We start from the raw sequence: 24,315 nt of genomic DNA, 5'->3' as shown, positions 1-24,315 counted from the left end.
TTCCCTTTATTATATTTCAGGAGTCCATTGGGCACAATTGAAAATGAATAGGCTATTGTATTTTCTGTTTGTACTGATGATATAATTAACTTATGCAATGATTAACTGAGCCATTTAGAGCTAGCTGGGTTAGAGAATGAAAAATTATTGTTGATCCTTATCCATTCATCCCACTGCTGAAATTGTGGGTGTGAAATTTACGTGAAATCATATCCTAATATGAAGTATCAACTTTAGGAGAGGAAGGAGAGAAAAATTAAGCTTAAACTGATTAAGATCATTAACATCATGATTCACAGAACAGAGCTGCAAAGCAACAAAAATAATTGTCATCGTTGATCTGGTTTTTGTTGCAGAGACTTGTCCTTGCTCACTGATTGTTTTCATTGGAAGGGACCTTTAACATTGAGGGTGTAAAATGATGGATCGCCAGTTTTATGCATCACAGATATTGCCAGTTACATCCTTGGTTGCTAGAGATAGGTTTCATTAAAGTGTGATATTTATTAATGTTTGTGTGAAGAGAGGAAGCTATTGTAAGTTAAACCATGAGCATATTTCATTAGGGCATGAAATGGTCCTGAAATTGTTCTGTGAAAATCATATCTTAACTTGGTAATGTAGCTTATGGTGTCAAATGTATTTCATTAGCCCAAAGGATTGCTTGTGATGTTGTAGTTTATTGATTTTCTTGTCTGCATTGTCTTCAGCTGAGAGGACAGGCTAGGGGCCTGCTTTCGGGCTCTCATTACTGTCAGCATATGGTTAACTATTGAAAGCTATCCAAAAATGGGCCATGGTGACTTGTTCCTTTGTGCACTAAATCACCATGTGGGGAACTTTGTGTAATTGTGTAAACACATATTACCCAATTTTTTAGACAGCCCAATGAGCTGCTTTGTTAAGCTACCCTCACCCACAGTGTGCAAACTACCACATTGTTAGGTACCAACCTCTTGGTCAGTTTTGATAATTACGCACAGTATAGTAAATCCAAGTGTGATTTTTGTGTGTCTCAAACTATTGCAATATTATTTTAAAATAATAATGTTTTGGAGAAGTGATTGCTTATGTAGCAAATTGCTGATCACATTTACAGACATGCCAAACACTTTTCCTCAGAGAGGAAGGAAGAATCACTCGTAGCTGCTTTGTATTAACTGGATGTGGAGTGTTAGGTGGAATTCTGGAAAAATAAAAACATGCATTTACATTGTATAGTGCCTTATCGTTATCTCTCAAGACATCCTAAAGTGATTCACAAACTGAGCTCATTTCAATTGCAGTTATTGTTGTTCTGTACGTAAGAATAGTAGTCATGCATCAAGCTCTCAGAAACTACAATGATATGAATAACCAGTTAATCTATCTTGGTGTTGATTGAGATAGGAACATTAGCCCGTGGTCAGTACTCTGGGAGACCTTTTGGCCCACTCTAAATAGTGTCACAGGTGCTTTAACACTCACCCATGTAGGCAGATGGGATCTCAGTTTAATGGTTGTTTTGAAAGATGGCACTGCAGCATACCCTAGAATTGCATTGAAATGTCACCCTAGGCTAAGAAGTCCCAAACCCTGGAGATGTGCTTGAGCCCCTCGACCTTCTGACTCAGACAAGAATACTTTGAGATGACCCAAATGTTTTCTACATCTTCTTTTGGCTGGGATAGTTTACAGATAGCGATACTACAGAAAAGGAATAAGGAAAAATAAGAAACTGAGGCAGGAGTTGTTGGAAAAGGAAGGAGAGTATTTGGAGATAATTGAGAGTTAAGTAAGGAGGAGTTTCTCTACACTTGAAGTGCTGGTGATTTTTCATTTTCATAGGGCAATGAATTGTGTCCAAATAAAGCATGCTAAGGTTGTGTTTGCTTTCTGGTTCCTTGCAGGCCGAGGAGAAGAGAGCTTCATAGCAGCAGATGGCTCTACAGGTTTCTCTGTACCAGTAAAGGAAGAAATCCAGATTGCCTCCTCAGATAGCGAGGTTGAAATTGTAGGAATTCAAGAAGATACAAGGTACAAGCCATCCATCCTGAACATCAAACATGGAAAAATCTCTGGCTCCAAATGCTCTGTAGTCATGGTCTATTGCCCATCAAATAACTCGCATATTGATAAAATAATAACATCATAATTCACTGTGGAAGATTAAAGCGGAAGGAACTAAGGCAAAATTGGTAGACCTGCATCCAGAACTGAGTCCATATTACTTAGTATTACATATCATTTACAGTGCAAAAATGAGCCATTTGGCCCAACAAGTCTATGCTAGAATTAATGATCCAGAAACTCCCCCCCCCGCCCCCTCTTCCCCACTTTCATCATCTAACCCCACCAACATATCCCTCTATTCCTTTCTCCCTCGTGTTTATCTAGCTTCTCCTTAAATGCATGTGTGCTAGTTGCCTGAGCTACTCCCTCTGATAGTGAGTTCCATATTCTAACTGTTCTTTGGTAAAGGAGTTTCTCCTGAGTTTCCTATTGGATTTTTTAGTGACTATCTTACATTTATGGCCCTTAGTTCTGGTTTCCCCAGCAAGTGAAAACATCTTCTCTACATCTACCCTATCAAGCCCTTTCAAATTTTCAAAATCTGCATCAGGTCATCCCTCAGTCTTCTCTTTTCTGGAGAAAAGAGACCCAGTCTGTTCAATCTTATGTGATAGCTATAAACTGTCAATTCTAGTATTTTTCTATTAAATCTTTTTTTTTATCTTTTCTAGTATCTCTATATCCTTATTAAAATATGGAGACCAGAGCTATGCACAGTACTCTAGTTGTGGTCCAACCAGCATTCTATTCAGGTTTAACATAACTTTCCTCCTTTACAATTCCGTTGCTCTAGAAATGAACCCCCGGTGCATTGTTTGCTTTTTTAAAATGGCTTTATTAATCTACAAGGTTACTTTGTGATTTGTGTATCTGTATACCCAGATCCCTCTGCTCCTGTATTCTATTTAGACTCTTACTTTCCAAGGAGTTTGTCGCCGCCATGTTCTACCTAAAAAATACACCTCATACTTAACGATTTTGAAGTTCATTTCCAAATACATGCCCGTTCTTCAAGTTTATTAATGTCTTCCTGTATTTTGTCGCAGTCCTCCTCTGTATTAACTACACCCCCCAATATGGTGTCGTCCGCAAATTTTGAAATTGTACTTCCGATTCCCGAATCCAAATCGATTATATAAATAGTGAACAACAGTGGTCCCAGCACCGATCCTTGTGGAACACCACCTCCTACCTTTTGCCAGTCTTAGTAAGTACCTTTAACCCCTACTGTTTTCTGTTCTATAGCCAGCTTGCTATCCATTCTGCTATTTGTCCCCCTCACTCCATTTGTTCTGACCGTAGTAATTAGTCTACTATGCAGTATCTTACACAAGACCTTTCGAAAATTCAAATCTATTACTTCTGCTGCATTACTTTTGTCTACCCTTTGTTACTTCTCCAATAATCAGTAAGGTTAGACAAGCATGACCTTTTTTTTGAAACCGTGTTGACTTATCTTTATTATATGTTCAGTTTCTAGATGTTTTCTAATATGCCATTGAGTAAAAGGGTCCATTATCTTTCCTACCAGTGAAGTTAAATGAATTGGCCTATAGCTCCCTGAGCTTGTTCAATCTACCTTTTTGTATTTGGGAATCATATGAGCTGTTTGCCAGTTCTCTGGCACTGTTCCCTTTTCTATATATATGTAATAGATCCTCTTCTATACCTTTCCTAGCTTTTAATATGCACAAATGCAATTGACCTGGATCAGAGGCTTTATTCTCTAAGTTTAATTTGTTTATCTTTACCTCTGCCCTTTCTATCTTGAATGTCTCTTTATATTTTTAAAGTTTCTTTTTCTAATGTCATGCCTATCATGCCAACCTAGCTAGTAAATACAGAGGCAAAATAATCATTTAACATTTCTGCCATTTTGCTGTCACTACCTGTGAATTCATCATATGTATCCCCATGTGGCCCTTTCCTGCTTTAGTTTGTGACTGTAGAATACTTGAATATTTTTTATATTCCTTTATTTAATTTTGTAATTTTGTTTTCCCTTAATTGTTTTTCAATTTCTTTCATAACTGTTGAAGATTCCCTTTTGCCATCCTCTCTGTTTTCTATGTACTTAGTGCATGTATATCTTCTTCTCTAATACTAATTCTACCCATATTTCTTTATTCATTCATGGTGTGTCATTAGTGGTTGGTTTGCTCTTTTTTTTGTGGGTTGTAATTCTCCTGGACTCTGTTGATCACCTTTTTAAATGTTTCCCACTGCTGTTCCACTTCCATGTTTCTTATAATTTTTTCCAGTTTATTTTCCTTACTTCCATTTTCATCTCTTAAAATCAACTTTTTCCAGTTCATTTACTTGTTTTTTTATCTTACTTATGTTCTTCTCAGTCTTTATCTTAAACTCTATTATGTTGGCAGAATTTATAATATCCGCAGTTTAGTATATATTGCCCTTTGAATTACTGACATAAATTCTACCAAAAACTGCTTATCATATAATTTAGATAAAGGGATTTTTAAATATTAGTTTCAACTGTAGTATCATTCCTGAGGAAACACCATCTGCCTTTTCCTGTCTGTCTGTAGCTTGGTCCTGTTTCTCATTGATGGATGCAATGCATTCACTTTTGTGCCCATGACCCCCGTTTAATTTATTTGTTGTCTTCTGCATCTGGACGCATTCAGTAGAGGAAACTGCAGGCCAGCAATGCCTAGATTCACTTTTCTTGGCCCTTGCAGAGTTAGTTTCTCTCAGCCATATGATGGGGACTTTACAATTGGTTTCAGCACCTCCTTGTTTAGGGAGAGGAAAAATTGGTCAGATTTCACTGTTCTTGATCCCTGCTGGAAATTGCATATTTATGGAATTTACAAAGGACAAGATTGGACTCGCCTGTGATGTTTTCCTTTCCTTCCTTCCTCTTTCGGCTTTTCCCATGTTACATGGGGCCACCACAATGCTGGTTGATTGCGTTCATATCCACCATTTTTTAGATTTGGCAGGTGGTTTTACAGATGGAGGCCCTTCCTGCTGCTAACCCTCCCCCCCATTTATCTAGGCTGGGAACCAACACTGTTATATGCTGGCTTGCCTGCACCAGTGGCTGGTGACAGTGCACTGTTTAGATTTGCATACAAAAAATTAACCATGTGGAAGAGGAGCTAGAAGACCACTTGTATTTATAGAACAATTACCCTTCCATGAGTCACTGCCTTAGGAGAGGAAGGAAAGTGGCAGTTGAACACTTTACAAGCTCCACCATGCTTTAGTCTTAAAGTGCAAATTGGAGGTAAAATGTGTCGCTACAGGGAGAGTTGTCATAATCTCACGTACTTCATTCAGGTCATTGTCAGAAAACATTGATGTTGGTTGACTGATGATGAGGCAGATTCTTAAAAGAAAGTCTGATACTTATCCAAAAAAATGAATTTTAAAAAGCTGAAGGGACTTCAAAAATGAGTTATCGTCATAATTTTTTTTAATTGCTTGCAAACAGATCCACTCAGACTAGACCCGGTGTCATTCAGAGCTGTTCAGCGTGGAAACAGAGTTCTCATTCATTCTGCCTCAGCAGCAGGGCCCAGCAGCAGCAAATGCATTCGTGGGCTGCCGTTTCTCAGCCAACCTGGAGTGGGGCGCCAGAAGTTGTTGACCTTACCCTTGATGAAGATGCTAGACGTAGATACTTGCTGTGAGAAATCAAGGTGTGCTACCTTTGTTCTGTGGTGGAGGAAGAGGAAAAAAAAAGCTTGCTTGGTATCTCCTTTCTGTTGTTCACAAAGATTTGAAAAGTTGTTATTTTGCTTTTTTCATTGAGTGGAGTTTCTGTAGTTTCCACCATTTAGAACTGTCCAAAAAGGTATGTTTCACATTTGTCCTAAAATGTCAATACATCAATTGTGGGATTCATATTGGGAGACAGTCTGTTTATAAATGGCTCTGTTTTTAATATAATTTGTATTTTACATCGTGCCAGGTTATTTAATAGTTTACAAGATTCATATTACACATATCTGAATTGGAGTTAAATATTTTAGACCAGAGCTAAACTTGGCACTTAAATGCTTTAGCCATATTGGATTTGGATGCTGTATAAATTTTAGATGCAATTAAGTAGTTAAGTACAACCTTCTCCCATTTTTATTTAAATTTAAGAGCTGGTTCAGTAGAAGCTGAACTTATTTGTCTAAGACTAGCAACAGGGCTTCCTGCTTCTGAGCTTCAGTATGTGGGGCTGGTTCACTTTAATTACAATATGTGCCATCATTTCAGTTGAAGAAGATCCTTTAGCCTATAATACTGATTGTGTGCCCTTAGATAATGCACAGGCACGAGGCGAAATTTAAAGTAATTGATCAGCATAAGCTGCAGTGAATCCAGGTTTATTAGTGGCTTAATTCACATTTCCATTGTGCTAAATATGATCTGATAGTTCGGCTAACTCAGTCATATGGAATTTGACCAGTTGCTGAGTGCAAGTAATTGTGTCTGTCAATCTGATGTGTGCTCCTTTCATTCACAATTTTCAACAGCTCTCCACTTATTAGTTTTAATGAAAGCAATCTGTTTCTCAGCTGCTACCAGGGAGCCCTACAATTAAAATTGCAACATATTAAAATGAATCATAAAGAAATATGTAAAAGAATGGCTTTCATTCTTACTCCAATAGCATTGATGTTAGTTATTACCTCAGTATAATAAATGGCTGAAATCTAGCCAGATAAACATGCTTATAATAAATCATTTTCCCCATGCTTATAATAAACCATTTAAATAGTGGAATTAAAAAAAAGTTTCAACTGATCAATGAGGTTCTTGTGCAAATATCCAGCTGAACAGGAATATGTTAATGATGCATTTTGGTTGGAGAGGTTGTTAGTTACAGGTAGGACCAAAAGGAAACTCTTACTTCCAAAGCTGCTGTTGACGGTTTATTCTGGCAATTGCACCCAAGATCATTAGAAGTATTAATTTGCATACTACTTAACCCGACTCCATTTTTTTCAAGGGCAGCCCTTGGAACAGCCAGGAAAGTACTGTTCTAAAAACTATGTTCCCGCCATGATTGTCACTCAAGGGAATTTTAAACAGCAATAGTATACTGAATGCTGCACAAACTTTGCACCTTATTTTATCTCCTTGAGCGTCTTTGATAATTTTAGGTTCAAGTTTGTCACCTGTTGTCATTCATGCTGTGGTGGCTTCAAATCAAATTTGTTAAATCTTGCAGGAAACTCAGTGCATGACACTATAATAGTTGTGTGACAGTGTATATTTTACTAAGCACTTGCTTTACCTTTTGTGCTCAGATTAGTTTTATTTGGTGATAGGCACCAAAAATGAAAGGGGGGCTCACTGGGCAATTGCATCGAATGTACTGGTTCAGATAGATCAGGGAATTCTCAGGTTTATGCTGTTAGCTGATCTCAGCTTAGATAATGTGGTGCTCCAATTTTGCCAATGCCCCTGACCCGTGGCTAGGAAGTTACACATGTGTACTTCGGGTAAAGACAGAATTGAGTGTATGTGATGCTACCCTATTGTTGAATAGCTGCAGACTCTGTGAGTGATAGAGTCTTACAGCACAGAGGAAGTCATTTGTGTGTTTGTGCCTGTGCTGGAACCATCTAATTAGTCCTACAACCTGCTCTTCCCCATAGTCTTGCAAATTGGCTTGCATGTAAAGAATGGCCAATGGAGGAAAGTACTGGAAAGAAGGCAGTATCTAGGAACCCTCTATTACCCTATCTATTCTCTATTAACCTCCCCATAGCACATCCCATACACCTGGGAAAGAAAATGGGAAGAAATTTTGATTGTTTTTTTTGCTTTGTGATCTCTTCTTTTTAAGTCAATTCCTAATATTTAATGTATTCAAGACTCCAAAGAAAACTAGATTATCTATCCTGTTGTGTTTGTTAAATTTAGCAAATTTATTTATGAAATTGCTGAAAACGGGCCCTGCTGATTGAAAGCAGTACTAAATGTTTCAGCAGCCTTCAGAGAAGACTCTTTTTCAAAGCTGTCAGGTGAACTGGCATTCTATCTTGAGGAGACCTGAACAAGTACTAAGACTGAGTTACTGGAGCCTTTAAGCAGAAACTTACCTTTTTGGTCAGAAGTGTAAATGATCATCCTTAAAAGTCACTAAAACCAGGTTTGTGTAGTAATAGCGTCTGAGTTTTCCTTTAATTTGTGTTAGTAAAGGTCTTTATGCTTTTTTTCCAAAACATTTAGTAATCAAAATTTTGTGCATTTATGTATAGGAAGGAGTCTGAGCAATAAAAGATTTTTTTCTGAGTTCCACTATCCTTCAGCTAGTATCTAATGTTAACTACAGTAGATTGTTTTAATCGGGGTGAATTAGTAAGTGTTCAAATTTCAGTGCAGGATCTTTAATGGTATGGAAATGATTAGATCCCAAGATACAGTCTGATACCCTGCTCTTGACTATTGCACTATGTGATTTCTATTTCTAGAAGTTACTGCTGAGCTTTTGGGAGGCTACAGTAGACTCTAGTCAGCTTCCTGTGATGCATGTGGCAAAGAAAAACAAACAACCCTCCCCTTTCAAATTGAAGGCAAAGGATCCAGCTGTCATTTAAAAAATGTAATTTTTTGGTTGTGGATTTAGTTACTTTAAAAAGGTCTGTTTACATAAAGGATAAAAGAAAGCATTTTGTATGCAAGGTAACACATAACCTCAAGTCACATACATGCTTAAATCGTAACACAGTCAATCTTTTTAATAGCTTAGCTATGGTTTGAGGGTAGTTTTACCCTTTGGCAGGTTTTTCTTTGGCAGGTTGGCTTACATGAATATATGATGACAAGCACTGAAAAAGCATTCTGTATAATTTGAACCAAACATTTATTGCATCTTGTAATTTGAACTGAGCCACCCTCTTTTGAACTACATCGTTAGCCTGGTTTGATGTATACCTACTGCATGTCACTGAGCAATAATGGACTTCTCGACCTGAAAAGGACCTATTGTTATGAGCAACCAATGATGCTGTTTCTACAGAGAAAGGCTGCCACTCCCTTTTTAAAAAAAATAACATATTGAATCTTAGTATTGCTACTTTCAGGTAGAATAGCACCTGATGTGATTTGGCAATGCCTTTCATTGCATGATGTATTTGCCGAGTCACCAGTGACCCCATGCGTTGTGATCCTGGTTATATCAATTTTCATAGGTATTCAGTCCACAGAACAAAATGTTTGTGATCCATAGGGGCTCCTTCTCCTTAACCAACAAATTTTGAATACGGTTGCTTCTAATTGTAGAGATCACATTACTTGAGCATGCAGGTTTCATTTCCAGTGGGTTTCATCAGCTTTTCAACCTTTGTGTATTGCAAAAAGAGTGTTCCCCTCAGAGCAAAGAGAAATAGCCATAGCTTGTATCTTTGGAAGGGGTAAATAAAACTAAGACCTGGAGTGAAGGAATTATTCATTGCACAGCCTTGTCTTTTCCAGATCTGGAAAGTTTTGGTTATTGTTGGTTTGCTTGCTCGCTGGAGAGTATCTTTCAATTCAATAGTTGGGGAGAAAGCGTCTCAGTTTATATTAGGGAATATAATTCCTGTTAGTGCAGAAGTTGTTAAAAGAAATTGTTATATTAATATTTGCTTGGCATGCTTTTGAAACCTCACCTCTGTAGGCCAATAAAAGGGAATGCTGGCTTCTCAGAATAGTCACAGATCCTTCCCTGCTTAATAGTTAGCATTCTGCCTTAACCCAAGATGTGGCTTGGCTACATGCAAATCTACCTGGTTGAAGTTGAACTTAAGTACATAGAAACATAGAAAATAGGAGCAGGAGTAGGCCATTCGGTCCATTGAGCCTGCTCCGCCATTCATTATGATCATGGCTGATCCTCCAACTCAATAGCCTGCTCCCGCTTTCTCCCTGTATCCTTTGATCCCTTTCACCCCAAGAGCTATATCTAACTGAGAAGAATGAATTATTATTCAAACAAATATTACATCTGGAACACTTCTGAATTTAATCAGACTAAACATAGACCAATATCACTAATATATTTTGTAGTTCTCAATACAGATTCTTGTGCAAAATTATTATCACAAATATTGGGAAATTCCCATCTAATAATCTCCATTGCTGTATATATGCATCAGCATTTGAGAGTAGTCACTTTGTTCAATGAATATCCAATTAATAAAGAGCTCACAGAATCAGCATCTAACAGAGACCATTTGTTTCGGTATTGTAGCACTTAATGTTTTGTAGCAGTTTTAGAAACTTGGAAAATAGTGCTGAGCATTGTGTATAAATTGTGTGATGTTTTCCTCATTAGAGAAAACCTGTGAGGAAACTGCAATACAGTGCTGTATCCAATTCCATGGGACTGTTAAGATATCTAGTGCCCTGTTGCAAGGTTTTTTCTGATTTTAAAAAAAGGGATGGTGTATGTATTTGATATTCCTCGCCAAATATTGTGTTCCTGAATCCTTCTAAACAGCACTGAGCAGTGATTTCATTAGCATTAAGGAAGGACAGTTGAGGGCAGCCCTTCACCTAACACTCCTTGTGGTGCAGTGTGCAGTACAAGTCACTTACCTCATTTCAATGTGATGCCAACAGTAGAGAGAGTTCTTGACTGATTTGGGAAGCCATGAAAGAAAAAAAAACTAGGAGGTAGATTTAGCAGGTAGAGACTGATGGAACAGTTACAGTAGCCTTTGCCCATACAGTTTTAGGGTTTGAGTTGGGTAAAGTGATTAAAATTATTTTTTCTTTCGATTAATCTTCCTCACCTTCCTTTCCTATTAAGGTACAAAGGGTACAGGGTAAGTGCACCATGCAATGTGAATCTAAACATATACATCAGGCATTGTCCAGGTTTGATCCTGGTCTTCCTGAGCAAAGTGACCTGAGCTTGGAGCATTGTAATTAATCTTGGTGTTCCAGAACTAGGGAGGGGAACAGAGCTAGTATTATCATCTCTGAATTATTATCCAGTGATCCTTGTGGAAAAGTGCATGTATGTAGATGCCAGGTGAAAATGGTTAGGCTTGGTTTTAACCCCATGGTAAAATATTCTGACTACAATCACTATCTAAGCTTCCATTTGAAGAATATGCACTTATATGATGGATTAGAGGACTCAATGGCGTCCATGGGACCATGCCGCACATGAATCAGGACCCTGGAGGGAGAAATTGGGAAGGAGGTATAAGGAGCTGTTGAGTAGGTCACAGTTGTTCCTGAAAAAGGACTATCTTGAAATGATAACCATTGCATAGATTCCAGATGGCAGGCAGCCTTCCTCAGTACATGAAGAGTTGCATTATTTGGGCTGGAACTTCTGCTCTGATTGCTGGTAAGATCATAAGGAGCCATAAAAGACAAGATGAGGTTTGAATTACGTGTAGATACAATCAAATGGCATCAAAAGTAACAAATAAATGTTTACTTATCTGCTAATTAGGGTGATTAGTGCAGAATTTCACCTTGTAGCAAAACAGGGCCCTAGTGTGTAACAGGCTGAACTTTACATATTCACTATTACAACCAGTACTGCTTAAATTTAAATCTGGAAAAACCGGCAGGGTGAGGGTTACTTTGTATTTTCAGAACCATCTTCTGTTTGACATCTTATTTCATTTTTTTGTTAAATTCTTTTGCATGGGAATGAAATAAAGTTTGTTATTTTCTACTGAAAACAGGCCACGATGCTAACAGCCAAGAACAAAAAGAATTTAATTTAATTTCGTTAAAGCATAAAAATTGTATAGAATCATTACAAGAGTTTTATGCGCAGTATAAGGGAGCAATTCTAAATAATCCTCAGCATGTAAATTTAAGATCTGGTGAGATTGCACTAATTATGGACTTTTTTTTGCCCCCTCAGTATTGATTGTGGTTTTTTTTTGAAAAATGTAAATACTGTTTGTGCTGCCTTATATGGAGCTGTGGTGGCAGTGTATAGATTTTTAACTGTTATGCAGTGATTATATGAAATAGAAAAATTGACAGGAGAATAAAAATTTAACTTTTAAACATCATTATTGAAAGTTGACTTTTTTTGTAAAGAATTGATGATCCTCTTCTAATTGCTCTGGGTAGTTATCAAATGTATTCTTTTGAATTTTGTGCTCTTCATGACTTGATTCCTCAAATTCATAATGAACCCTCCAAAATAGTGCTGCAGTATTTCCTATGTGGTTCCTATTGTCATAACAGTTATGGAATTAACACATTCAAAAGGTATAGACATTCTTAAAGACAAGTGATAGTTATTCACTGTTATACACAGGGAGCTATGAACAGTTAAGATTTAGATGCCATGCCTGATTGTGTGGCCTCGTCAAGACCCCACTTTTCAATGCTGACACTAAGACACAGTCCTCTACAGGACTGTGGAAGACTCATTTGCAAGGAAGGTTTTGGCCAGTGATAATGCGTAACAAAAGATTTTAAGCATGAATATATTTTATCGTTGTGCATGTCCACACTGGTAGGACACATCCTATAGAATACCATAGAAAAGTTATGGTGCAGAAAGAGGCCATTCAGCCCATTGTGTCTACGCTGACCATAAAAAGAGAAAAAACTAGCCACTCATTGTTAATCCCACTTTCCAGCACCTGGTCCGTAGCCTTGCAGGTTACAGCACTTTACATGCAGATCCAGGTACCTTTTAAGTGAGTTGAACGTTTCAGCCTCAACCACCAATTTAGGCAGTGAATTCCAGATGCCCACCACCCTCTGGATGAAAAAGTTTTTCCTCATGTCCCCTCTAATCCTAGTAATTGACCCCTCAGCCAGGAGAAACAAGTCTTCCCTGTCCACCCTATCTAGGTCCCACATAATTTTGTACACCTCAATTAGGTCACTCCTCTGTAATTAGAGGAAGAAAGGCATAAGAATGAAAATGATGATTTACAAATTAATGCAAATGCATCTAACCAATCCAGCGTTCTAAAGAACAGTCGATCAACAGATGACTAAGAGCTCAAGTGGATTTGGCCTCTGAGAGCTGTAACTTGATTTGTTATTAATTTAATTTCAAGTGCTCCAATTGTCAGCAATTGTAAGTGCCTTAATAAATCTACTTTTGCTTGTACAGGACTTACCCAATTAAGGCAAAACAGGGCTCTTTGGATAGCAAATTTAGAAAGTTTATTAAATGAAAGATATACTTAAACTTGGGGACTGTGACTTTTATAGCTTCAGCTGGTTGTGCCATCTGTTGCAGGGTAGGTCACATTTACCCTCTCAGGTCTCTGATCATGATCTTGAACCTGCTTGTGGAGATTGACATGAGGTTTGTACTCCGCACTCTCAAAATCTGGCCAGCTACAAAACCCTACGGAACCCATATTTTTAACCTCTAGACGACCATCATGCCATGTCCAAGTCAGGCTATTGTTGACTTAATGACTTGGTTCCAGCTGTTGTCAGGTTAACTTAATTGTTTCTTAATTACATCTTTCAGTTGGTAACACTTGATTCAAAAGGATACCAATGCCAGCATCAATGGTATTTCCATTCCCATATCAAGAACAATTATCTTTGTTGCTGCTGGAAGAGATTTAATTACCTAGACTTTGATGAAGCAATCGTCCTAAAAACTGGGAACACCTTTAGAAATAGTAATTATTTCAGGCAAGAGAAGACCTTGAGTTCATTTCGCCCACAAATTCACAATGTTGCCGTAGTGCTTTCCTAATAACCCTGAATCCCATTTCTTGACAAGACATTGTCTCGTCATTTCTTGAAACCCTTTAAGGTTTCTTGTCCCACAATCCTTGTTAGTAGTCAGCTCCATTTATCTAATTTTTTTTTAGTTTAAAAACAAAGCTCTTTCTGGATTTCTTATTTTTGTTCTCCTTTGTTTGTAATATAACACCGCCTTAAATCCTGTACACCCCAGTAAAGATTACTTGGATCCAATTTGTCCAAACGTTTAATAATTTTAAACAGTTCTATCATATCTCCTATGTCTTTCCTTTACAAGAATGAAAAGACATAGGGTAATGAATCTTTCCTCATACATAATTCCCTTAAATCTTCTTTGTTATTCATTCAAGGGATGTGGGCTTCGCTGGCTAGGCCAGCATTTATTGCCCACTCCTAATTGTCCTTGAGAAGGTGTCGTGAGCTGCCTCCTTGAACTGCTGCAGCCCATGTGGTGTAGGTACACCCACAGTAACGTTAGGGAGGGAGTTCCAGGATTTTGACCCAGTGACAGTGAAGGAATGGCGATATATTTCCCATTCAGGATGGTGAGTGGCTTGGAGGGGAACTTGCAGGTGGCAGTGTTCATATATATCTGCTGCCCTTGTCCTTCTGGACGGTATTGGCCATGGGTTTGGAAGGTGCTGTCTGAAGAGGCTTGGTGAGTTTCTAAAGTCATCCTGTAGGTGGTATGCACTGCTGCCACTGTGTGTCGGTGATGGAGGGACTGAATGTTTGTGGATGTGGTGCCAATCAAGCGAGCTGCTTTGTCCTGGATGGTGTCAAGCTTTTTAAAAATTCATTCATGGGATTTGGGCTTCGCTGGCTGGGCCAGCGTTTATTGCCCATCCCTAGTTGCCCTTGAGAAGATGGTGGTGAGCTGCCTCCTTGAACCGCTGCAGCCCATGTGGTGTAGGTATACCCACAGTGCTGTTGGGAAGGGAGTTTCAGGATTTTGACCCAGCGACAGTGAAGGAACAGCAATATATTTCCAAGTCTGGATGGTGAGTGACTTGGAGGGGAAGTTCCACCTGGTGGTGTTCCCATCTATCTGCCGCCCTTGTCCTTCTAGATGTTGGAGAGAAGTCATTGATGAAACAGCTGAAGATGGTTGGGCCAAGTACACTACCCTGCAAGAACTCCTGCAGTGAGGTCCTGGAGCTGAGACAACTGACCAATAACAACACAATCATCTTCCTTTGTGCTAGGTATGACTTTAACAAGTGGAGAGTTTTCCCCCTGATTCCCGTTGACTCCAATTTTGCTAGGGCTCCTTGATGCCACACTCTGTCAAATGTGGCCTTGATATCAAGGGCAGTCACTCTCACCTCACTTAGCTCTTTCGTCCATGTGTGAACCAAGGCAGTAATGATGTCAGGAGCTGAGTGGCCCTGGCGAAACCCAAACCGAATGTCAGTGAGCAGGTTATTGCCAAGTAAGTGCCACTTGATAGCACTGTTGATGACCCCTTCCATCACTTTACTGATGATCAAGAGTAGACTGATGGAGTGGTAATTGGCCAGGTTGAATTTGTCCTTTTTATGGACGGGGTACGCCTGGGCAATTTTTCACATTCCTGGGTAGATGCCAGTGTAGTAGCTGTACTGGAACAGCTTGGCTAGGGGCGAGGCAAGTTCTGAGCACAAGTCTTCGGTACTATTGCTGGAATATTTTCAGGGCCCATAGCCTTTGCAGTATCCAGCGCCTTCAGCCATTTCTTTATATGATGAAGAGTGAATCGAATTGGCTGAAGACTGGCATCAGTGATGATGGGTGCTTCAGGAAGAGGCCGAGATGGATCATCCAGTCAGCATTTCTGACTGAAGATTGTAGCAAGTGCTTATCTTTATCTTTTGCACTGATGTGCTGGGCTCCCCCATCACTGAGGATGGGGATATTTGTGGAGCTGCCTCCTTCAGTGAGTTGTTTAATTGTCCACCACCATTCACAGCTGACTGTGGCAAAACTGCAGAGTTTAGATCTGATCCTTTGGTTGTAGGATCGCTTAGCTCTGTCTATCACTTGCTGCTTATGCTGTTTGGCACGCAAGTAGTCCTGTGTTGTAGCTTCACCAAGTTGACACCTCATTGTTAGGTATGCCTGGTGCTGCTCCTGGCTTGCCCTCCTGCATTCTTCATTGAACCAGGGTTGATCCCCTGGCTTGATGGTAATGGTAGAGTGGGGGATATGCCAGGCCATGAGGTTACAGATTGTGGTTGAGTACAGTTCTATGGCCCACAGCACCTCTTGGATGCCCAGTCTTGAGATGCTCGATCTATTTGAAATCTATCCCATTTAGCACAGTAGTAGCGCCACAAAACACGATGGACGGTGTCCTCAATGTGAAGACAGGATCTTGTCTCCATAAGGACTGTGTGGTGGTCACTCCTACCTATACTGTCATGGACAGATGCATCTGCGGCAGGTAGGTTGGTGAGGATGAGGTCAAGTATGTTTTTCCCTCTTGTTGGTTCCCTCACCATCTGCCACAGACCCAGTCTAGGAGCTATGTCCTTTAGGACTTGACCAGCTCTGTTTGTAGTGGTGCTCCCGAGCCACTCTTGGTGATGGACATTGAAGTCCCCCACCGAGAGTACATTCTGCGCCCTTGCCACCCTCAGTGCTTCCTCCAAGTGATGTTCAACATGGAGGAGCACTGATTCATCAGCTGAGGTTTCCATGCCCATGTTTGACCTAATGCCATGAGACTTCATGAGGACCAGAGTCAATGTTGAGGACTCCCAGGGCAACTCCCTCCCAAGTGTATGCCAATGTGCTGCCACCTCTGCTGTCCTACCAGCAGGACAGATCCAGGGATGGTGATGATGGTGTCTGGGATATGACCTGTAAGGTATGATTCTGAGAGTATGACTATGTCAGACTGTTGCTTCACACTCCCAATTTTGGCAGAAGCCCCAGATGTTAGTAAGGAGGACTTTGCAGGATCAACAGGGCTGAGTTTGCCATTGTCATTTCTGGTGCCTAGGTCAATGCCGGTTGGTCCATCCAGTTTCATTCCTTTGCGACTTTTTAGCAGTTTGATACAACTGAGTAGCTTGCTTGGCCATTGCTGTGGTTGAATCTGGAGTGGGTCTGGAGTCACATGTAGACCAGACCAAGTAAGGACGGCAGATTTCCTTAATTCATTAGACTTTTAATTCCAGATTTTTAATTGAATTCAAATTTCGGGATTCGAACTTGGGTCCCCAGAGCATTACTAGTCCACTACAGAGCATTACCCAGACCTCCCTGTCGCTTGCCATTTCAACACACCACCCTGCTCTCATGTCCACGTGTCCATCCTTGGCCTGCTGCAACGTTCCAGTGAAGCTCAACGCAAACTGGAGGAACAGCACCTCATCTTCCCATTAGGCACTTTACAGCCTTCCGGATTTAACATTGAGTTCAACAACTTCAGATCATGAACTCTCCCCTCCATCCTCACCCCTTTTTGATCCCCTTTTTTCTAATAATTATATATTTTTAATATCTATTTTTTTTCTTTTCCCACCTATTTCTAATTTTAAAAATTTATTTCCATTCATTGTTTTAACCCCACCTTTTAGCATATTTGGATCCGCTCCCCCCACCCCACGCCACCCCACCCCATCCCACCCCACCCCACTAGGACCATCTGTCACTTGCTCATCCTGCTTTCTACCCTCAATGTCATCATTAGCACATCCTTTAGCTAATATCACCACTGTCAACACCCCTTTTTGACCTTTTGTTTATGACATCTTTGACAATCTCTCCTTTGCCTCCACCTATCACTGGCCCTCTATCCAGCTTCACCTGGCCAACCCCCCCTTAAACAGCTTATATTTCACCACATTTCTATTTCTCTTTAGTTCTGATGAAGAGTCACACGGACTCAATGTTAACTCTACCTTCCTCTCCACAAATGCTGTCAGACCTGAGTTTTTCCAGCAATTTTTGTTTTTGTTTCAGATTTCCAGCATCTGCAGTATTTTGCTTTTATTATGCCAGAAGATTACTAGTCCGGTGGCAATACCACTATGCCACCACCTCCCCTGAGAACTGAGTACTTGTTTTCTAGAAACTGGTTACAGAATTGCTTGACGAGTTGGTTACTGGTTACATTGCTGTTTGCTCAGCCAATGCCTTTAATCAAGGAGGAGCAAAAATAAGTAATAAAATTTGCAAAATTATTGCAGCATTGGTCCAATGACTCAGTGGAGTTCAAAGAATATTGTCTCATATGGAGCAGTGTTACTCCTAAGTTTGATCTCTGGCTTATGCTAATTGGATCAAGCATACCTGAACTAGGAAGTTAAAACACATCCAGGTTTCCAACTCCTGATTGCTGTACAGCGACATGCAGATTTATGAAAATCCATGAGGCCCAAGTTAGCTGATCTCGGCTGGAGTGGACTGCTGCAATAGGCCTTGGTGTCTTTGAGATTACAGAAGGAAAAATCAGCCAGGGCTTCTACTCCGAAAGGCTACCCAGCAACCCTTGCACTAAGTATAAATGTTGAAAGTAAGGACAGGATCAGATACAGCTGTGATGCCCTCCAGTGTCAAATGGCCAGTTGGTACTCCTTGCCAATGGTCATACCTGAATAACGGCTATGATTAACGGTGTGGCGAAAATTGCACAACCTAGTCTCTTAGATGAGGCTTACTGATTGCTTTTGAACCTTACATAAGACTAAGCATACACCAACAAAAGAGGATTAGGTTAATAATGTTGCCTTCATCACTATGTATGGGTACTTCTATAAGCGAGTATCTGCTCCATGCGCTTTTTTACACCATCGGCATGTGGATGTAGCATCGCTTGATCAATGTATTACTTCAGCCTCAATCAGTACTTCAAGGCTGTGACCAAATGTGAACTCAATCAGGTCGCAGCATCAAATTCAGACGAAAGCCAGGCAGGGTCACGGAGTGTGTAATTGTATAACATAGGAAAGAGCATAACGTTTTCTGCATGGTTTCACACTCAGCTTCTCAAGGTTCACAAGCAGAGCAAGCCAGCCAGCTGCTGAACAAGCTATTCTTGCTTTTCATTGTCTGAAATGTCAACGCATATCTCTGTTTCCGGTCTTCTCCTACACAGGCTGATTTTTTAAGGCTTGTAGGCGAGAATCAGGGCTGATGTTTAAGGGTTTTGTTTATTTTAAAAGACAGAAGAACTTGCAGAAAAATAAATTTGTGTGTTTCTTGAACTTTGACCTGAGGAAATAAATATTTTACTTTAAAAAGAATGACAGTTTATGGTGTATTTTTTTATTATACATGGCGGTTAGAGGGAAAGTGCAGGTGAGTGTGATGAATTGGAAAGCTGTCACAGGCACATTGGACCAAATGGCATCCTGTGATGTATGATTCTCTTCTGTTGTTTCAGATGCCGCGCAGCGGATTTGAGATCACTTTTTCTGACTGGAGCATTTGGAAATTTGTAAACCATAAACTGCACACTAAAACTCTGATTTGTAAACTAGACACCTGTCTTTCAACTTGTTGACTTCTGAGGTAGAGATAACTCATTGATATTTTGAAGGAAACATAAGAAATCAAGCCATTATCACACCTTGTACAGTTTGCAGCTGTGTTACAGAGGATCAGCTACAGAGAGAAGGAAGCGAGTTCTGGCGGCTGAGAGATCAAACACACCAATGCTGTGAGCAAGATGCTGAGTGGTTTTGTTTATTCAGCTCGTCAAAAGCCAGTGATCAACTCTGAATTAATAATTTGGCCGATGCTTTTTAAAAAAAAAACACAAGTCCTGGAAAGCTGAACTAAGTCCTGGAAATACACAGCAGGTCTATCAACATCTGAAAAATATGTTACTATTTTGGCACCAGGGTTATCAGAACATACAGTTGATCTGAGACTTTCCCATCTTTTCTCTTAGCAACCTCCAAGGTTGGACACTCGAGACATTCTTGAATCTAGAGCCCTTCAGAAAATTATGACTTAATACATCATCAATTTCCTCACCTATTTTAATACTTTGAAGTGGCCATCATTTGAGTCTTGTTAAAGTTCTATAATTATCTCCATTATCTTTTTTTAAACTCTTTCTTAAACCCACTGAGTTCCTCAACTTAACTTTTTAAGCTCCCTTGCACTATTGGAATTATGTCCTCTTCCCCCACTGAAAACTGATACAAAGTACTCATGTATTGAATCTGTCATTTCCTTGTCCATTACAGTCTCACCTACATGTCTTTTATTGGCCCCCATTTCTCTTCACCACTCGCTTTCTCTTAACATATTTACTTTTGTTAGCTTTGATATCTCTTGCAATATGTTTTCAAATTCCTTTTTACATCTTAACACTTTCCTGTATCCCATTGCTCGATTTCTACTTTTTGCCTAAAGTAGAAATGAGGTTAAGGGATAGGTCAGTAGAGGTGCACTGGCAGACATTTAAGGAGATATTTCAGAACACTCAGAAAAGATACATTCCAGTGAGAAAGAAGGACTCTAAGGGAAGAATGCACCATCCATGGCTAACTAAGGAAATTAAAGATAATGTCAAATTGAAAGCAAAAGTGTATAATTTTAAAAATTCATTCAAGGGATGTGGGCTTCGCTGGCTAGGCCAGCATTTATTGCCCACTCCTAATTGTCCTTGAGAAGGAGGTGGTGAGCTGCCTCCTTGAACCTCTGCAGTCCATGTGGTGTAGGTACACCCACAGTGCTGTTAGGGAGTTCCAGGATTTTGACCCAGTGACAGTGAAGCAATGGCGATATATTTCCAAGTCGGGATGGTGAGTGGCTTGGAGGGGAACCTCAAGGTGGTGGTGTTCCAACCTATCTGATGCCCTTGTCCTTCTAGATGGTAGTGGTTGTGGGTTTGGAAGGTGCTGCTGAAGGAGCCTTGGTGAATCCCTATAATTCAATATAATTCAAGTTCAAAGAATATTGTGTCAAATGGAGCAGTGTTACTCCTAAGTTTGATCTCTGGCCTATACTAATTGGATCAAGCATACCTGGACTAGGAAGTTAAAACACGTCCAGGTTTCCAACTCCTGATTGCTGTACAGTGACCTTTGCAGGAACATGCAGATTTATGAGAATGCATGAGGCCCAAGTTAGCTGATCTCAGCTGGACTGGACTGCTGCAATAGGCTTTAGTGTCTTGAGATTACAGAAGGAAAAATCAGCCAGGGCTTCTACTCCGAAAGGCTACCCAGCAACCCTTGCACTAAGTATAGGTGTTGAAAGTAAGGACAGGATCAGATACAGCTGTGATGCCCTCCAGTGTCAAATTGCCAGCTGGTACTCCTTGCCAATGGTCATAGCTGAATAATGGCTAAGATTAACAGTGTGGTGAAAATTGGCTGAAAATTGCACAACCTAGTCCCTGAGGTAAGGCTTACTGATTGGTTTTGAACCTTACATAAGACTAAACATGCACCATGTTTCTGCAAAGATGAGTGGCAGGTCAGAAGATTGGGCAGAATATAAAGAACAGCAAAGGATTACTAAAAAAATTAATGAGGGAGAAATTAGAGTACAAGAGATATATAAAAACAGATATTAAAAGTTTCTAAGGTATTTAAAAGGAAAAGAGTAATTAAAGTTAGCTTTGGTCCTCTAGAGAGTGAGAATGGGGAATTAATAATGGAAAATAAGGAAATGGTGGATGAATTGAATAATATTTTGCCTCTTGTCTTCGCTGTAGAGGATACAAATAACATCCCAGAAATAATTGTAGATCGGCAGCTGAAAGGCAGGGAGGAGCTTAAAACGATTACAATTGCCAGGGAAAGGGTACTAAGAAAACTATTAGAAATATAAGCTGACAAGTCCCCAGTTCCTGACGGAAGTGGCTGCTGAGATAGATGCATTAAGTTTTAATTTTCCAAAATTCCCTCGGGCAGGATTTTCGGGTCGTCAGGTAGGTGTAGCGGGCAGGCCCAGGAGTGGCCGGGAAACGTCCCACTGCCCACGATTGGCCCCCAACCACGATTTCATGTCGGCTGGTCAATTAACGGGCAGCCAGCGTGAAACATGCGCTAAAAGGCTCAGTGTTGCTGGGGTGGGGGCGGGAGGAGGGCTAGCGCTGAAGTCTGCGCGGGTGTGGGGGAGCAGGCAATGAAAGCTCCCAGAAGGCAGAGAGCTGCCTCGGAGCTGAATAATTTTAAAATCAAAAATAAAGATGTGGAAAATCTGAAAAAAATGTCCCCATGTAGGACTCACTCACATGAACATAAAGATAATAAAAATTATGTCAAAACTTCTTAAAAAATTATTGTCGGAAACCTCATCCCACCCGTGGATGAGGTTTCCTTAAAAATGCAAAGGCTTGCCTGGCTGATTTGCCTGCCCACCAACTGTAAGGTTGGACGGGCAGCAAAAAATCTCTCTTAATTGCTACTCTAATGGCCTTAAAAGGCCTCTTAATTGTCGGCAGATGCGCATGAGGCCCCCAACCGAAATATCGTGTAGGGATGCTCCCCGACATCATCGCATGCTATTTTACGCCAGCTCGGGTCGGGCGCACGCCCGCCCATGGGACGTTAAATTCGGCCCCTAGATTCTGGAATGGTCTCATCAGATTAGAAAACACCAAATGTGTTTCCTCTATTTAAGAAAGGAGGGAGACATACAGGAAACTGCAGGTCAGTTAGCTTAACATCTGTCATTGGGAAATTGCTGGAATCTATTATTAAGGAGCTGATAATGGGGCACTTAGAAATTCTCAATGCAATGTCAAAGGCTGTCAACATGGTATTGTGAAAGGGAAATAATGTTTGACTAATTTATTGCAGCTATTTGAGGAAGTAACAGGCAACACGGTGGATAGGGTGTACTTAGATTTCCAGAAGGCATTTGACAAGGTGCCACATAAGACCGTAAGGCATAGGTGCAGAAATTTGGCCATTCGGCTCATCGAGTCTGCTCCGCCATTCAATCATGGCTGATAAGTTTCTCAACCCCCTTCTCCCCGTAACCTTTGATCCCCTCATCAACCAAGAACCTATCTATCTTGGTCTTAAATACACTCAATCACCTGGCCTCCACAGCCCTCTGTGGCAATGAATTCCATAGATTCACCACTCTCTGGCTAAAGAAGTTTCTCCTCATCTCTGTTCTAAAAGGTCTTCCCTTTACTCTGAGGCTGTGCCCTCAGGTCCTAGTCTCTCCCACTAATGGAAACATCTTCCCCATGTCCACTCTATCCAGGCCCCTCAGTATTCCGTAAGTTTCAATCAGATCCCCCCTCATCCTTCTAAACTCCGTCGAGTATAGACTCAGAGTCCTCAAACGTTCCTCATATGTTAAGCCCTTCATTCCTGGGATCATTCTTGTGAACTTCCTCTGGACCCTCTCCAGGGCTAGCACATCCTTCCTGAGATACAGGGCCCAAAATTGCTCACAATATTCTAAATGTGGTCTGACCAGTGCCCTATAAAGCCTCAGCAGCACATCCCTGCTTTTATATTCTAGTCCTCTCGAAATAAATGCCAACATTGCATTTGCCTTCCTAACTACCGACTTAACCTGCAAGTTAACCTTAAGAGAATCCTGGACTAGGACTCCCAAGTCCCTTTGCACTCCAGATTTCTGAATTCTCTCCCCATTTAGAAAATAGTCTATGCCTCTATTCTTCCAACCAAAGTGCATGACCTCACACTTCCCCACGTTGTATTCCATCTGCCACTTCTTTGCCCATTCTCCTAACCTGTCCAAATCCTTCTGCAGCCTCCCCGCCTCCTTAGTACTACCTGTCCCTCTACCTATCTTTGTATCATCTGCAAACTTAGTCAGGATGCCCTCAGTTCCCTCATCTAGATCATTAATGTATAAAGTGAAAAGTTGTGGTCCCAACACTGACCCCTGCGGAACTCCACTAGTCACCGGCCGCCATCCTGAGAAGGACCCCCTTATCCCCACTCTCTGCCTCCTGCCAGACAGCCAATCTTCTATCCAAGCTAGTACCTTGCCTCTAACACCATGGGCTCTTATCTTACTGAGCAGCCTCCTGTGCGGCACCTTATCAAAGGCCTTCTGGAAGTCCAAGTAGATAGCATCCATTGGCTCTCCTTTGTCTAACCTGCTTGTTACCTCCTCAAAGAATTCTAACAGATTTGTCAGGCATGACCTCCCCTTGATGAAACCATGCTGACTTTTCCCTATTTTACCATGCACTTCTAAGTATTCTGAAATCTCATCCTTAATAATGGAATCTAAAATCTTACCAACGATCGAGGTCAGGCTAATCGGCCTGTAATTTCCCGTCTTTTGCCTCACTCCCTTAAACAGGGGGGGTTACATTAGCGATTTTCCAGTCCTCTGGGACCCTCCCTGACTCCAGTGATTCCTGAAAGATCACCACTAACACCTCCACTATCTCTTCAGCTATCTCCTTCAGAACTCTGGGGTGTAATCCATCTGGTCCAGGTGATTTATCCACCTTCAGACCTTTCAGTTTTCCCAGCACCTTTTCCTTGGTACTGGCATAATGATTACTGTGCAAAAATAAGAGCTCATGGTGTAGAGCTTAACACATTAGCATGGATAAAGGATTGGTTAGCAACAGGAAACAGAAAGTAGGCTAAATGTGTAATTTTCAGGTTGGCCAGATGTGACAAGTAGAGTCCCACA

General features: G+C 40.6%; 1 protein-coding gene across 5 annotated transcripts in view; it reads left to right on the top strand.

The window, feature by feature from the left end:
• ark2n (arkadia (rnf111) N-terminal like PKA signaling regulator 2n) overlaps nt 1-20,230 on the top strand; it is an 88,576-nt gene extending 68,346 nt beyond the window's left edge. For 4 of the 5 annotated variants that reach the window (XM_078552978.1, XM_078552969.1, XM_078552961.1 and 1 more), the window contains 2 exons: nt 1,890-2,016; nt 5,513-12,048. In XM_078552978.1, coding sequence (XP_078409104.1) covers nt 1,890-2,016; nt 5,513-5,711 — 326 coding nt within the window. In that variant the 3' untranslated portion in view covers nt 5,712-12,048. Of the gene's footprint in view, nt 1-1,889; nt 2,017-5,512; nt 12,049-19,099 lie in introns of those variants that run through there. The other variant, XM_078552998.1, reaches the window with a different exon arrangement.
• The last annotated feature ends 4,085 nt before the right edge of the window (nt 20,231-24,315 follow it).

Source organism: Cetorhinus maximus, chromosome 1 (assembly GCF_964194155.1).
Source record: "Cetorhinus maximus chromosome 1, sCetMax3.hap1.1, whole genome shotgun sequence".
NCBI classification, from domain to species: Eukaryota; Metazoa; Chordata; class Chondrichthyes; order Lamniformes; family Cetorhinidae; genus Cetorhinus; species Cetorhinus maximus.
This window is presented reverse-complemented; position numbering and strand designations above follow the sequence as displayed.